The 17,302-nt window shown below is 44.0% G+C and overlaps 1 protein-coding gene across 2 annotated transcripts in view; it reads left to right on the top strand.

The window, feature by feature from the left end:
- The window catches only part of P2RY2 (purinergic receptor P2Y2), a 42,413-nt gene extending 25,387 nt beyond the window's left edge, over nt 1-17,026 (top strand). For both annotated transcript variants that reach the window (XM_081002300.1, XM_081002299.1), the window contains exon 2: nt 13,401-17,026. In XM_081002300.1, the coding sequence (XP_080858426.1) occupies nt 13,405-14,487 (1,083 nt within the window). In that variant the 5' untranslated portion in view covers nt 13,401-13,404 and the 3' untranslated portion in view covers nt 14,488-17,026. The remainder of the gene's footprint in view (nt 1-13,400) is intronic.
- Nucleotides 17,027-17,302: the final 276 nt, after the last annotated feature.

Below are 17,302 nucleotides of genomic sequence, written 5' to 3'. Positions count from 1 at the left end.
ACCCGACCCTGTACTCCACCGGGAGCCAATACAACTAACGCAAGTTAGGAAGGATATTAATAAACAATATATCCTCTCCTGCCTCCCTGAACATTCCCACAGCCCTCCCCCTGCCAGCTGGAAGGAAGCTTGGCAAACCTGGAGATTTCAGGTCAAGGCTGGATATCTGGGAACCTGAATCTTTTCTTACATGCTGGGCAGAAAACTAACACCCTCTAACCTCATACTGAGCATTCAACAGCTGCTTGATCTGCAGAAACCAGCAGGCGATTCATTTGGAACAAAACATCACCTTCTGCAACCCCAGAATCATAGAGCTGGAAGGGACCACAAGGGTCATCTAGTCCAGCCCCTCCCCTGCAGAAAGAATAATTGGGTGCACTCTTCCCACCTTGGGTCAAATCTGCGCTTCCAGGTGCCATAAGAAAGCTGCAGAGATAGCGCAGGATAGTGCGCACCCCGGAAATGATCTTTTTCAGCTTCTGCTTTCTGGAAGAAGGTCCAGGGTTATAAAGGACTAGCCGCCTGAGAAACAGTTTCTATCCAAATGCGATTTTGGTTTTAAACGCAGTGTAAGGTAGTCTCTGGGACGCGGGTGGCGCTGTGGGTTAAACTACAGAGTCTAGGACTTGCCGATCAGAAGGTCGGCGGTTTGAATCCCCGTGATGGGGTGAGCTCCCGTTGCTCGGTCCCTGCTCCTGCCAACCTAGCAGTTCAAAACACGTCAAAGTGCAAGTAGATAAATAGGTACCACTCCAGCAGGAAGGTAAACGGCATTTCCGTGCGCTGCTCTGGTTCGCCAGAAGTGGCTTAGTCATGCTGGCCACATGACCCGGAAGCTGTACGCCGGCTCCCTTGGCCAATAAAGCAAGATGAGTGCCACAACCCCAGAGTCATCCACGACTGGACCTAATGGTCAGGGGTCCCTTTACCTTTACCTAAGGTAGTTTCTATGGGAGTATATTGTATTTAATTGTGGGGTATCAGAGTTTTTAGGGTGTTAACCAAACTGGGATAGCAGGCTTGTTGGTTTTTGAATGTCTGATGTAGATTTTTTCAGTTTCGTTGTTCTGTATGGGACAATGGCAATAAAGATTATTGTATCGTATTGCCGGAACCTTTTGCCCAATGTGGGGCTCAGACCCACGGCCCTGACATTAAAAGTATCATGCTCTCGTGACTGAGCTATCTTAGGTTCTATGTGTCTGGAAAGTTTGAAGGTTGAATGTACTCAAGTGTAATGTGGTGCTAAACCAGGGCAAAAAAATAATAATTTTGCATATATGCTCATGGGGTTTGGACTGGCTGGGAGTGACTAGGAACAAAACCTTGGGGTCATAACATGAAGACGCGTGGCAGCTATGAGAAAGGTAGATTCCATGCTAGGGAAGATTAGGGAAGGAAAGGAAGATGAAGGTGCTGATATCATGATGCTGTTACGCAAATCTATGGTGCGACCACATTTGGAGCGCTCTGTTGAGTTCTGGTTGCTTCACCTCAAAAAAGAATATTGCAGAGTTGGAAGTTGAGGGAAAGGGCAAGAAATGATCAAAGGAATGGAGCAATTCCCCTATGAGGAAAGATTGCAGCATTTTAGGGCTTTCTAATTTAAAGAATCCAGTAGTGATGTATGGAAGTGAGAGCTGGACCGTAAAGAAGGCTGATCGCCAAAGAATGGATGCTTTTGAATTCTGGTGCTGGAGGAGACTCTTGAGAGTCCCATGGACTGCAAGAAGATCAAACCTCTCCATTCTGAAGGAAATCAGCCCTGAGTGCTCACTGGAAGGACAGATCCTGAAGCTGAGGCTCCAATACTTTGGTCACCTCATGAGAAGAGAAGACCCTGGAAAAGACCCTGATGTTGGGAAAGATGGAGGGCACAAGGAGAAGGGGACCACAGAGGACGAGATGGTGGGACAGTGTCCTCGAAGCTACCAGCATGAGTTTGACCAAACTGCGGGAGGCAGTGGAAGACAGGAGTGCCTGGCATGCTCTGGTCCAGGGGGTCACGAAGAGTCGGACACGACTAAACGACTAAACAACAACAACATTGGACTACAACTCCCATCATCCCACGAGCATCGGCTACGGTGGCTGGGAGTGGTGGGACTTGTAGTCGAAAACGTCTTGAGGACACCAGGTTTGGGGAAGGTTGCCTTTGTGCCCATGGCGGGATAGGGGGCAGCCTGGCTTTGCCTGACGCGGGCTTCTTTCTCTCCGCCTCGCGGGTTATTTGAGACTGGCAGGATTTCAAGAATCCCATGCCTGGGCACAAAGCGCCCGCTCGCAAAGGGCATTTGGAGAGAAGAAAGGCGAGGGAGGAGGCCGGTTCTCGGAACTGAGAGCTTCTCCCTGCCAAAGGGAGTCAACAATCGGGTGGCATTTCGAGCGGCACGGAAACAATGGTGGCTTTGTTGCTGTCGGCTAATTCTGCAGCCAGGCCTCCACCTTTCAGCTGTGATAGGAATTTTGAGGTCTTAGATATATGTTAAATGTCCATAATTGTACCAACCAAGCACGTACGTAAGATCAGCACAGGAAGACCGACCTGAAACCATTTTGATTCCCAAACTGAGCAAATGTTTTCTCTGCAAGGTCAAAGGAAAATGGAAAAGCCTCCCCATTGTCTTTTCCTTCACAAATCCTGTCTTAAGGGCACATTTAAGATATGTATAGGGTGGAAGCCTGTAACCTGGCTCAGGAACAAAGTATTTATCATTATAAAAGACTGGCCAGGCTCCCCAATCAAGTGACCATTAAACAGGTAACCTGGCAGACAGGAGGTAAACAAAGCACTCAGATTTCTGCTGTAAACAGCCCTTTCTGTGATGTAGGTATGATGTATGGAAGGGTGGTCTTGAGCTCCAGGGCAGGGAATTTAGATTTTCTATATATGGCCTTGCGCGCCATTGTTCTGGGTTCCTCCTCCCTCCTTTGCGCATGTGCGGAAGTGCTGAATCGCAACCCGTGCATGCGCAGACACGGGTTGCGAACACTGCAGGTTGTGAACATGCATACTGCACGGATCACGTTCACAACCCGAGCGTCCACTGTACCAATCATCCAGATGACAAATTATATAATTTAGGTGGCCTCCCGTGTACTAGAATTGATGGTTTGATTATTTACTTTATTGCTGCGATCCAAATCTTATTCATCTCAATTACACTCCAGCCAAAATAACAATCCCTTATACAACAACTGCAATATTGATGACTTCCATTCGTATTGACACATTAAATGATTTATAAATCTACAGGCGAAGCATGCAAACTATATCCTTGTTCTTCCTGTGTGGGGCAATTATTCGGTCCGTGATGTTTCTTCCTATCCTTGTAAAATATTATGTCTAGCTATACCGCCTCCAGTATTCAGGTTCGTGCATGAAGATTGCTACATGCTCACCTGCGCACCAGACTATTGGTGATGGATTGGGAGTGCAAGTTCAGGAGGTGGTGGGTTGAAAATGTTTGAGAAACACTGTCCTAGTGAATTTTTGAAAAGGAGACAGAGAGAGTTTCCTACACTGGGCCTCCCTCCTCGGGCCTCCTCTCCCGCTTAGAATAAATTATGCAAAGCACATGCCTGATTTGCATAATGCGGCCGGGCCACTCCAAAGCGCAATTAATAAATAAAAGGATTTGTTTATTTAATCATAACGTTTCCCCGCATGCTTTCCCCTCCAGCCTGGACGTCTAATGAGGTCAACTTCAACCAAAATAATTTCCCAACAACCTTACGCCAAAAACGCATCATAGTGGCTCGTTGAAATCTGATCCATAAAAATAACAATTCCCGCTCGTCGTAGGATGAATTCAGCCTGATTGTAATGATCCCAAACTAAAGTGTTTAAGGTCCAGAGGCCTCATCTGCCTGAGGTCCATTTGGCATGCAAGTAACCAAACAATTTAACCCCTGCGTTGCAAACAATAGTCAGTGATATCCAAGGCAACACGAAGACCAAATACAATGATACGATATCAATATACACTCTTTATATAATAGGAAATATATGAAATCACATAAACAGAAAACTTACGAATGTCTGAAAGTCACAAAATATGCACTCTTAATGGATTCTCTTGAAAACATAAAACCAAATAAACATAAGTCTTATAAGTCTCTGAAAGTGTGTATCTGAAGAAGTGTGCTTGCACACCGAAAGCTCATACCAAGAACTAACTTAGTTGGTCTTAAAGGTGCTACTGGAAGGATTTTTTTTATTAAGTCTCTGAAAGTCTTTGAAGACTATGCAAGTCTCTGAAAGAAGCAATGGATCAGATTCTTATCTGGTGAAAACAGACTGTAAGGCTTTGTTTATGGTGTCCAACACTGCCAAAGTAGTTTGCAAACAGACGTTGTGAACAGTGATTCCGGATATACCCACTGTTTCGTGGAATTCTTCAGCACAGCAGAAGGATACAGAAAGGCTTCATAAACCCATCTATATGGTGAACGGAAAAGTATAACAACAATTGCTATGGAGCAGTGGTCATAAAGTTAAGTAGTCACTGCTGACTTTCATATTATATTAAGGGTTTTCAATGCAAAGCCCGTTTCCCAACTGCTGTACGCTGCAAATGTCTGGCATAATGGGGACCTGCCAAAGCTAGAAATTTCTACAAAATTCCAGGCAAAAAATTTCTACAAAATTCCAGGCAAAATTTAAACAAAATGCTTGTTTAACCTGGAGGGAGGCTGTATGAATTGTGCATTGCTTTGTAACGATTTGTTGGGTCTCTGGACCGTAATAAAAGCTTGATTGATTGATCTAAAGAGTGTATATTGATATCGTATCATGACATTTGGCATGCAGAGGTGAGATATCCATATTTCACAGCTCCTGTTCTGAATGACAGCTGTTATGGCAAAGCAGAAGAATAAACTCAATAGGTACCTGCTTATTTTACTGAAATTTACATCCGTCTGTCTTCTCATCAACCTTCAATCAGCAATGTTTGCTTGGGAGAAGGCAAAGTAGGCAAAGCGACTCTCTTTCTCAGAACAAGGAATTGGGCTGCGTCAAAGCGGTTGATTGACACGAAATCCTTCAATGGGGAAAAGGGAGGGAGGGAGCTAAATGCGGTTACTGCTGGCGTTACAAACGACAAGGTCAAGTTGAGCGTTTTTCCTGTCCAAAGCCCAACCATCACTTGGGCTGTGTGCGCACACCATACATTTAAAGCACCTTGTTGTTTAGTCGTTTAGTCGTCTCCGACTCTTCGTGACCCCCTGGACCAGAGCACGCCAGACACTCCTGTCTTCCACTGCCTCCCGCAGTTTGGTCAAACTCATGCTGGTAGCTTTGAGAACACTGTCCAACCATCTCGTCCTCTGTGGTCCCCTTCTCCTTGTGCCCTCCATCTTTCCCAACATCAGGGTCTTTTCCAGGGAGTCTTCTCTTCTCATGAGGTGGCCAAAGTATTGGAGACTCAGCTTCACGATCTGTCCTTCCAGTGGCTGTCCTTCCAGGGCTGATTTCCTTAGGAATGGATCGGTTTGATCTTCTTGCAGTCCATGGGACTCTCAAGAGTCTCCTCCAGCACCATAATAAATCAATCAATCTGGAAATTGTAGTTTACCCTTGCGGAAGATGTAGAGAGGCGGGGGTGCTGGCACTTGCCAATGCTTTGCCACTCGGCTCGCGAGTCGTTGGTTTGGGAGTTGCGGGGGGCTGGGGGGGCAGGCCAAATGTCGCCCCCTTCAGGACCCAGGGCGGCCTGCCCCCTCCATCCCCCTTCCTCTGCCACTGGGCAGAACCAGCACCCTTAACAAACTACAGCTCCCTACATTTTTTCACCTTTGGTGGACGTGCCCAAAGATTAAGGCTTTCTGGGAGATGATATATAATGAATTAAAAAAGGTATTTAAATATACCTTCTTGAAGAAACCAGAGGCCTTTCTCCTGGGCATAGTCGGCCAATCGGTGTTAAAAAAGGATAGAACTTTCTTTATGTATGCTACAACAGCAGCAAGAATACTCATCGCAAAGTATTGGAAGACACAAGAGCTACCCACACTGGAGGAATGGCAGATGAAATTGATGGACTATATGGAATTGGCGGAAATGACTGGCAGAATCCGTGACCAGGGAGAAGAGTCGGTGGAAGAAGATTGGAAGAAATTCAAAGATTATTTACAGAAATATTGCAAAATTAATGAATGTTAGAGTGAGGTTGGATTGAAATTAAGTGGCTTCTAGCTGTACAGGCTTTAAAGTTATAAATATATTAAGATTAAGGATTAGGATTAAAAAGGTTAAAAGAATGGAAAAATTGGTTTTTAATAGGTAAAAATTTAATGTTATATTATATTAAGATTAAGGATTGGGATTAAAAAGGAGGGAAAGGAATTGCTGGACTAACAAACTGAATTGGAATACAAAAGAGGGAGGTATGAGGAGGTCCGGGAAACAAGTAAATGTAAAAGTAGTGATGAAAAGAGGGAATTATTTTTAACTGTTTTTTCTTTTTGTATTTTGCATTGTGTATTTTTCTTTTTATTCTTGAATTTTTCTTTTTTTGTTGATGTGATTCTTTCTTTGTGAAACTTTAATAAATATCATTTAAAAAACCAAAAAAACCAAACTACAGCTCCCTAAATTATTTGCAAGGATGTGTGTGCTTTAAATGCATGTTTGTGGACAGCCTTCTTCTCTAATGCGATGGTGGGAGACACGGCAGTCTGGAGATGGGGAGTGCTTAATGCAAAGGCCCCTTTTCCACTCTAAGGGCTGCGTTACCTTCTCAGCGACCTTCGGGGGGCCACATGACAGGGAGACCAGAGGCAAAAGGGAGCAGAGCAGCGGGTGTGAATTACAACTTTGTAGGATAGGCTTGTTTCTACACCTAGGAACCTCGTACCTACGGGATCGCCTCTCCTGGTATGCCCCGCGGAGGACCTTAAGGTCCACAAATGTTTAATGTTTTATTATGTTTTTATATGTTGCTGCACAGAGTGGCTGGGGCAACCTAGTCAGATGGGCGGGGTGCAAATAACAACAACAACAGCAATTCAGTCCAACACCCCTATGTTGCAGGAATATTTTGCTCATATGGGGCCAAACCCATGACCCAGAGATCAGGGGACTTATGTTTATTTGGTTCTATGTTTTCAAGAGAATCCATTAAGAGTGCACATTTTGTGACTTTCAGAGATTCATAAGTTTTCTGTTTATGTGATTTCATATATTTCCTATTATATAAAGAGTGTATATTGATATTGTATCATTGTATTTGGTCTTCAAGTTGCCTTGCATATTACTGACTACTGCTAGGGTGGTCAACTTTTTTGGGGGGGGGTTCAGCCCCCTCAAATATTTATGAGGCAGCAAAGGGACTTCTGTCCCTATGAGTTGGCTTCTATGGAGAGAGCAAGACTTGGAAACTGCCCAACAACAGACTGAGGAAGCACACAGACCACCTGTTGCATAAGCTCCAATATTTCTGCGATGAAAATAGGGATGCCCTATTTATTATTATTATTATTATTATTATTATTATTATTACCCACCCATCTGACTGGGTTGCCCCAGCCACTGTGGGAGGCTTCCAATATATATAAATACATTTTTAAAAAAATTAAACATTAAAAACTTCCCTATCCTGGGCTACCTTCAGATGCCTTCTAAAGGTTGTATAGTTCCTTATCTCCTTGGCTCGGGGGTCGCCGACGAAAATAGGGGCGTCCTACCATACCCTCCAACATTTCTCCCATGAAAATAGGGATATCCTAAGGAAAAACCGTGTCAAATCAGAAACCGGGATGTCTTCTGTAAATCCAGGACTGTCCCTGGAAAATAGGGACACTTGCAGGGTCTGCTGTTGACAGCTTTGTAGCCTCTGTGCTGAGATGAACTACATTTCTATCTAGATGATAGTCATTTCCAAATTTGCATTCCAAATTTGTATCTACGCATAAAAAGAATCTGTGTCTTTTTTTAAACCTCTCTTTTTTGGGGGGGCGGTTTGGGGACTTGATGTGTGGTCCATAAATGGCCACCTTGGTCCATTTTGGCCTAGTCAGAGGCTACTGAACTGGTTAGGCAGCTGAAATCAGAGCAAAGCTTTCCGCTTATGCAGCAAAACCAGCCTGTTTGCTTTTTCATCTTCCCCCTCTGCATGACAGCTGGCCAGCACCTTCTGGGAGTTAATAATTAAAGTGCAAACTTTCCTCCTGAACCCGGAAAGAGTCATTTAATAGGAAGGATGAGGAGCAATGAAAGAATTTTTTCTTGCACAATGAAAGAATGTTGTTTGTGCAACTCCCAGAATAGAAAGAGATTTTTTTATTATTATTTGTAGTGTCATGAGTGCTGCGGGGGCAATAAACTGCCATCAAGCATTTATTGGACTGGCAATTTGGGTTAAAAGGGTGATGACAGTGGAATTTCCCCTTGCTTTTGCCTTGGTTACTTGAACGCATCCGGACTTCATCTAAAGTGGATTGTGAACTATGTTAATCCCCCCTTCCCCATAAATCTCTGTATTTTCCCTAAATCCAGAGATTCCTTATGCTTTGCCAATCCTAATAATAATAATAATAATAATAATAATAATAATAATTTATACCCCGCCCATCTGGCTGGGCTCCCCCAGCCACTATGGGCGGCTTCCAACAAAATATTAAAATACAGTAATGCATCAAACATTAAAAGCTTCCCTAAGAGTACGAGAGCTACACTGATCGCACTGGGAATCTCCACATCCCTGCAACATTTCACAATGCAATTTGCTTTTAAAAATCCTGTTAGCGTTTTACTTCGAATTTCCTTCTAACAAAGACACATTTTGGCAAAACCATTTCGCCTAACGCAATGCATCTTTGTATGTCGTTTTCCCTAACATATGTTTTTGATGGATGCGGTTCCCTTATGCATACATTTTTGTTCACATTGTACGGCTGGAGAATTGCAGAAGAAGTTCCAGAGGTGTACGAGTTTTGAAAGAGAGCTGCGCTTCCATTCGCGTTCTGGTTCAAGGAGTATGAATGCAAAGAGAATCAAATTTCTTCCCCATCCCTTTTTTTTAAAAAAAAATAATATTTATTAAAATTTCAATAAAAGAAAAATCACATTAATGAGAAAATTAACAGTAAAAAGGAAAAATACAAAATACAAAGAAGAAAAAACAGTTAAAAACAATTCCATCTTTTCATCACTTCTTTTACATTTACTTGTTTCCCGGACCTCCTCATATCTCCCTCTTTTGTATTCCAATTCAATTTGTTAATCCAACAATTCCTTTCCCTCCTTTTTAATCCTAATCTTTAATCTTGATATATTATAACATTAAATTTTTACATATTAAAAACCAATTTTTCCATATTCTTTTATACCAGTACAGCTAGAAACCACTTAACTTCAATCCAACATCATTCTAACATTCATTAATTTTGCAATATTTCTGTAAATAGTCTTTAAATTTCTTCCACTCTTCTTCCACCGACTCTTCTCCCTGGTCTCGGATTCTGCCAGTCATTTCCGCCAACTCTATGTAGTCCATCATTTTCATCTGCCATTCCTCCAGTGTGGGTAAGTCTTGTGTCTTCCAGTACTTTGCAATAAGTATTCTTGCTGCTGTTGTTGCGCACATAAAGAAAGTTCTATCCTTTTTTAACACCGATTGGCCGACTATGCCCAGGAGGAAGGCCTCTGGTTTCTTCACCCATCCCAAAGCCTTTGATTTCTGCTTATTGCATTTGCTTCAACCACACCTGGTTCCTATTCCTCTTGCTTTGACGCTCTTGGATGCTAAATCGGCACAAACCTCTTTTTATGTTGCTGGGTCTACAACTTCATTCATTCATTTGGCGAATTTGCCTCCCAAAAAAGCTCCACAACTTTTCTGTCCGGATTTCCACAGCTTAAATTATGGCAACCAGTGCCGGATTTACGTCTAAGCTAAACAAGCTATAGCTTAGGGCCCCACTCTCTTGGGGGGCACCCCCAAAAATTAAAGGGGGAAAAACCTGGATGTACATTTCCAAAATATAAGATAAAAAACAAATAAAATAAAACCTACATGCAGTAACAGTGTTTTGTGTTGTGTAGGCTCCTATGATGTAAGTCATGGGCCCTGCCTGCCAGCCTGCTCCCTAAAATATCACTGGTTTGCTCATTTCTATATATAGGGTGCCTGCATTCTGCATGGACTGGTTGAACAGCAATATGTAGCAATTAGCTGCAGACTGCAGTGTAGCACAGTTGAATGTAGGTCAAGCTGTTGTACCTGTTGTCGCTCCACACAAAGAAAATGGTAGAGTTACGCAGCTGTGAATTCATTCATTCATTCATTCATTCATTCATTTTCTTAGCTATCTTCCCCAGGCAGGTTCCAGCAACAGCATATCCAATGATTTGTTGTTGTTTAGTCGTTTAGTCGTGTCCGACTCTTCATGACCCCATGGACCAGAGCATGCCAGGCACTCCTGTCTTCCACTGTCTCCCGCAGTTTGGTCAAACTCATGCTGGTAGCTTCAAGAACACTGTCCCACCATCTTGTCCTCTGTCGTCCCCTTCTCCTTATGCCCTCCATCTTTCCCAACATCAGGGTCTTTTCCAGGGAGTCTTCTCTTCTCATGAGGGGGCCAAAGTCTTGGAGCCTCAGCTTCAGGATCTGGTTGTACCTGTTATCTAATATTAAAGAGTTCTTGTAGACTGATGATCAGGCAGCAGAGACTAAGGGTATGAGTCTTATGCCTACTGACTGATTTCATGTAACAATTACTTTGATAAAATATGTTATGTACTGAAGTTCTCACTCTGGGCCAGCAGGGGGATACTGTAGATAGTTTTCACTCAGGTCCTCATATGCAAATAAGGGATTGAAAGTGACGTTCAGTGATTGGATACTTACAGAAAGTTGTTACTGTTGTGTTGTACTGGAGCTCTATATAAGCAGGTTGGCTGAACCCTTCAGTTCAGTTCTGTTCTGGCCTGTGAATAAGCAAGAGCTGTTTGAAGAATCGCTGTGTCGTCTGATATGTTCACCCACAACTTAACAAAATACATATTTTGTTATGTGAAAATGGCTTTAGATACCTATTAGGTCCATAAATTACCATATGGCATATATTCAACACAAAAAAGAGCGACAATTTGTGGTTAACTAAGGACAGCTGGACATATAAAGGGCCCCATTACCTCCAGTAGATTAGGGCCTCATCAAACCTAATATACGACCCTGATGGCAACCCTAGTATGTGTATTTTAATGAGCTAAATAGAGTGAAAGATTACACGCCACAGGGACATGGACAGTAAGTACATGAACCTAACAGTGCTATGGTTATCTTTTGGCGGCTATTTTGTTCATGTTGCTAATATTTTTTCGCAGGATATAAACGCTGCATTTGGTAATCATCTATTCAGACATTTCCTTTAATTGTGCTGTTTAGCTTATTTGTTCAGTTGCTTCGTGAAAAGAGTTCTATAGATTGCTATTGTTTCAAGGATGGTTTGTTGATTGTTCCATATGATTTATGCTGTGTTTGTGACGTTCTGTTAGGCCCTATCAGGCTCTTGTTATTTATTGTTTGTAAGCCGCTTCAGGATTCATCCGAATGAAAAGTGGTAATAATAATAATAATAAATTTTATTTATATCCCGCCCCCCCCAGCCGAAGCCGGGCTCAGGGCGGCTAACAACAATAAAACAGTACGAAAGTACAGCACAAACAACACTCTAAAATCATTCATTATAAAATTAATTGGTGTAGAAATATTGTCAAGCAGTCATCTTTTACGGCTTTTTTGTATTTGATTTTTATTTGTGGTATTTTTTAGGATGTTGTGTAGCGCTTATAGACTTTCTTTGAAATATGGCTGATTAAATAATCAACAATAAACTGTGGCATGGGTTCATTGCTTGGCTTGTAATTATGTATCTTTGCATTTTTATATTGTACAGTGGTACCTCGGGTTAAGAACTTAATTTGTTCCGGAGTTCCGTTCTTAACCTGAAGCTAATGGGGCCTCCTGCTGCTGCCGTGCCGCCACCGCACAATTTCTGTTCTCATCCTGAAGCAAAGTTCTTTTTTTTAAAAAAATAATATTTATTACTTTTATAGATTACAAAAAGAGAGAAAAAAAGAAAAAAACAGAAGAAAAAACAAAGTAGAAAAACAAAAAGAAAAAAACAATACAATACAATATATAAACAATACAAAACACAACCTAAACTCAAAACTAGACACATTAAACTAAACTAAACAAACCCCACTCCCTAACCTTAACCCTGAATGGAACAAAACAAAAACAATTTAAAAACATACATCATCTCTTTTCCATACTCTATCTTTCATTCCCTTGTTTCCTCGACCTCCTCACACCTCTCTTTTTGTGTTCCACTTCTATTAATTGTTTCAGCAAATCCTTTCCATCTTTCTCCATTTTCTGTGATATTGTAAATAACGTATTTTTTAACCTTATTTTCCATTAAAACTAAAATGCTTATATGTGCTTAACTCCTTATAACATTTCTGTTAAGCCCATAAAAAATAAAAAAACATTCCACCATTTTTCTATCACTCATTAGTTTTACCATAAGTCTATATATAAACTTTAAATTTTCCAATCTTCTTCCACCATCTCCTCTCCCAGGTTTCGGATTCTACCAGTCCTTTCCGTCAATTCCATAAAGTCCATCAACCTGGTGATCTTATGTCCGAGGCTCTTAACTCTTTTCCAAGTCCCTTCTGCAGGTCTTCTTCATTTTCTTTAATGCTAAAGAACAAATCTCGGGGAAACTCCAACCTGTCAATCCTTTTCTTCCTTCTGAACAGATCAACTAAATTTCCATAGTTAACTGAAGCAAAGTTCTTAACCCGAAGTACTATTTCTGGGTTAGCTGAGTCTGTAACCTGAAGCGTTTGTAACCCAAGGTACCACTGTAAACCATCCTGTGCTCCTTATTTTAATCATCATCATCATCTTCCTTGCTGATCACTCATAGCCGAGTAAGATTGTCTTCCATGAGCACGATCTTAACAGTGAGTCCGTAAGTGACTGTGGAGGCCAATTCTGGATCCACACATCCTTCCACAGTGGGGACATAAGTTTCCGGGCGGGAGTTTATCCCGGTGAGGGCTTGCCAAGCGTGCCTTCCTCTTAGCACATTTCTCCCTTGCGTCCTGAGTTCGAGCGTCTTCAAAGCCCATTACACCTTTGGTAAAAGCTGTTCTGAACTGGAGCACTCACAGGCCAGTGTTTCCCAGTTGGTGGTGTTTATACTCCATTTTTAAAGATTTGCCTTGAGAGAGTCTTTAAACCACTTTTCTTGACCGCCAGCATTACACTTCCATTTTTAAGTTCGGAATAATAATAGGAGTCCATCCATGACTGGCGCACCCTCAACCACCAATGCTGCTCCTTTCTAACCTTCCCTCTTTTGGTTCCCCCCAGGGCTATGGCGAATGCGTCCCTGCTGCTCCTGCTGCGCTCCTTGAATGCGAGCGCTAATGCCTCCGACGCCGACTGCGAGGAGGAAGACCCCTACAGGTGCACCTTCAACGAGGAGTTCAAGTACATCCTCCTGCCCGTCTCCTACAGCCTCGTCTTCGTGGTGGGCCTGTGCCTCAACCTGCTGGCCCTTTACATCTTCCTCTTCCGAATCAAGACCTGGAATGCCTCCACCACCTACATGTTCAACCTGGCTGTGTCGGACACCTTGTACGTGATCTCGCTGCCACTCCTGGTCTACTACTACGCCAAGAGGAACCACTGGCCCTTCAGCGTGGGCTTGTGCAAGATCGTCCGCTTCCTCTTCTACACCAACCTCTACTGCAGCATCCTCTTCTTGCTCTGCATCAGCATCCATCGTTTCATGGGCATCTGCCTCCCGTTGAAGTCCCTGGAGTGGGGACAAGTCCGCTATGCACGCTGGGTCTCGGCCACCGTCTGGGCGGTCGTCATCGCCTGCCAGTCGCCCGTGCTCTACTTTGTCACCACCAGCCCCCGGTGCGACAAGATCACCTGCCACGACACGTCGGCGAAGGACCTCTTCGGTGACTTCATCATCTACAGCACCGTGATGCTGGTCCTTCTCTTCTGCATCCCCTTCCTGGTCATCATCGTCTGCTACTCCTTGATGGCTCGCCGGTTGCTCCAGCCCACCTGCGGCACCACCCGGATGTCCAGCTCCAAGAAGAAGTCGGTCAAGATGATCGCCGTCGTCCTGGCGGTCTTCATCATCTGCTTCTTGCCCTTCCACATCACTCGGACCTTGTACTATTACTTCCGCGACTGGGACCTCAGCTGCGCCACTCTCGACGCCATCAACTTGGCATACAAACTCACCCGGCCCCTGGCTAGCACCAACAGCTGCCTGGACCCGATCTTATACTTTTTAGCAGGGCAGAAGTTTGTGAAATTTGCTTGCCCCAAAACGCCGGGGCCGGGCGAGAACCAGACGACCTCGAACACCACCGTCAATTGCCGCTTGCGGGCCAGAGACCAGTTAGCGATGAAAGCGAAAAGCATCGTGTCGTAGGCGCTGGACATTTCCGCCTCCGCCCATCTGCAAAGTATTACTTACCTGTCTGTGTCGGTTGGGAAAAGTTCCATGTTGCAGGGAGAAGGGTTTTGTTCTCGACCTGTGAGACGCCGGAAGTGTATTTTCAACTTGTATCTGCAAGAAATGGTTCGAAAAGTGATGGACACGTCACTTTTTCCTTCCCCCGACACTTGTTGTTGTTTTGGAAGCTAGGTACTATATTAAGCGTGTTGTCTAATCTGACAATGGCACAATAGACACTGAGTTGTGTGAATAGGGAATCCTACACAAGGTGTGTAGTGAGAGGCAATGTAGCGTAATGGACGAAGGATTGGGTTTAGACCCACTGAATACATGCAGTGTATCACATGGAAAAATTCTTTCTAGACTGCACCACTTCAGTTTGCATTGGCGGTGTGTGTGTGTGTGTCACAAGTCTGAATGCTAAAACATTACTCTTCCACAACCAACGGAACCTACAGAGCTGCTGTATACAGAGTCAGACCACTGGTCTATCTAACCCAGTATCAACAAGTTTTACTGGGGCTGGATCTACATTGATCTGCTAAACCTTTTTTAAAAAAATAATGTTCTATAATGCTGAATAGCAGTTTCCCATTGCTGATGGCTCTCTGCTCTGCAGCGCCCTCTGGGTGTCAAATTTTAATAACGTATTTTAACGTTATAAACGACGTGTGTAGGTCCATCCTGGGATTTCAGGTAGAGAGCTTTCCCCAAGCCTACTTGGAGATGCCAAGGGACCTTTTGCATGGGCTCTGTGGTCCTAGAATGAACCTCAGGCATCTAGTTTTCAATACATGGGAAATCTTTTATTTAGGTGAACTTTCAGCATTGCACCCGCCCACCCAAATATCTGCCGCTCGAAGCCATACAGTCCAGAAATGGTTTCATCATTTCGTCTACCGTTCGGTCAGACCACAGCTGCCCCCTTCTTTGTTTCCTAGAAAGGGCTCACCGGGTGAGGCAGAGCTGCTATACTAACTTCCCAGCAGATGGCTATATTATTGTTATTAATATTATAGATGCAAGAGTAACCTCAGACCAGCTTCCCGTGAGCCCCACTTACTCCAGGCCAGTCCCAGCCAGCGGCAACCCTCATACAAGCAACCATTTAGTTAGACCCCACTCTCAGTATCCTTGAGCAAGCTTTGGCATCTCATCCTGACGTACCTCGCAGGGTTGTCGTGAGGATAAAATGAGCCCTGCACTTTCTGCCCTGGCTGCTTGTGTTTTCTCTCATTTAAACCCAATGTCTAGATGCTGCCTGCCTTTCTGGGCAAAACCTTCCCATGCTCACCCATGCTTTCCCTCCAGGCTTGACTACTGTGATGCACTTTATGTGGGGCTGCCCTTGAAGGTAATTTGGGAACCGCCGCTGGCGCAGGATGCTGCTGGCTGTCTCTTTGCAGATTGGTCCGCCTCCCAAGCCCGAGCGAAGGTGCTGGTTTTTAACCTACAAAGCCCTTTGTGGGCCCGAAGGAACACCCCTCCCCGAATCAGGTGTAGTGGTTAAGAGCGGTAGACTCGTAATCTGGTGAACCGGGTTTGCTTCCCCGCTCCTCCACATGCAGCTGCTGGGTGACCTTGGGCCAGTCACACTTCTTTGAAGTCTCTCAGCCCCACTCACCTCACAGAGTGTTTGTTGTGGGGCAGGAAGGGAAAGGAGAATGTTAGCCACTTTGAGACTCCTTCGGGTAGTGATAAAGCGGGATATCAAATCCAAACTCTTCTTCTTCTTCTTCTTCTTCTTCTTCTTCTTCTTCTTCTTCATACTGCATTGGCTCCAAGAAATTGGACCTGACTCTTTGACACGAGAAAGAGTCCACCCCTGGCTGTCTTCTGCATAACACACTCCCTCTGCGTCCGCCTAAAACTCCACAAAGTCAGCAAGACCCATTTCATCAGGCATTTAATTCTATGATTCTAATTGAATCATTAGTTTCAGTCTGTTTTGCTGTCATTGATGTCTTTTCGTCTCGTGGTTTTATGATCCTACTGTGTTGTTGTTGGTTTTTTCAATATTGTATGCTGCTTAGAAAGTGGCCTATAGCGAGGTTAAATAAATTTATTATTATTAGCATTAACAAATATAGTGGGGGAAGGTTTTACAGGCGCGGCAGGGAGAGCCCCCCCCATGTAAGACGGATAGCTGGCCATTTTGCATAACTGAGTTTTAGACTAAGCCGGGCGGAGGAGGTTCTGGGTTGCCATCTTATGTCTACTGGCCCTGCTCCTGTGCCCTTCGCACCTTCATGACTGGCAGGGATTTAGCACGAGGAGACTCTTCTCCTGGCATGCAGGTGGAGAAAAATGCCGCTTTCTAAATTCCTGCGGGTTGTGCAGCTGCTTAAAAGACATAGAAGAAACAAAGTTGGCAAGAGCAGTAGGGTGGCAGGAGGGATGGAAATGTGCCCTAAAGCCCTGGACAATTCAGTTGACTGAAAATGTGACTGACGCTTTTTTTTTTTGCAAAAAAAGAGAAAGAATAAAATCTCAGCTATTTGGGAAACCCAAACGAAGGTGTTGTGGTGGCATCCAAGGGTGAAATCCAGGACACATTCACCTGCATGGAGAAGAGTTGGTGTCCCAGTGGGTACCTTATAACTAGGAGGGACGCGGGTGGCGCTGTGGTCTAAACCACTGAGCCTCTTGGGTTTGCCGATCGGAAAATCAGTGGTTCGAATCAACGCGACGCGGTGAGCTCCAGTTGTTCTGCCCCAGCTCCTGACAACCTAGCAGTTTGAAAGCACGTCAAAGTGCAAGTAGATAAATAGGTATCGCTGCACTGAGA

This window comes from Podarcis pityusensis (assembly GCF_964106645.2).
Source record: "Podarcis pityusensis genome assembly, chromosome: 4".
Classification (NCBI taxonomy): Eukaryota; Metazoa; Chordata; class Lepidosauria; order Squamata; family Lacertidae; genus Podarcis; species Podarcis pityusensis.
Note: the sequence above shows the minus strand (reverse complement) of the source record. Positions and strands in the feature narration are given on the sequence as shown.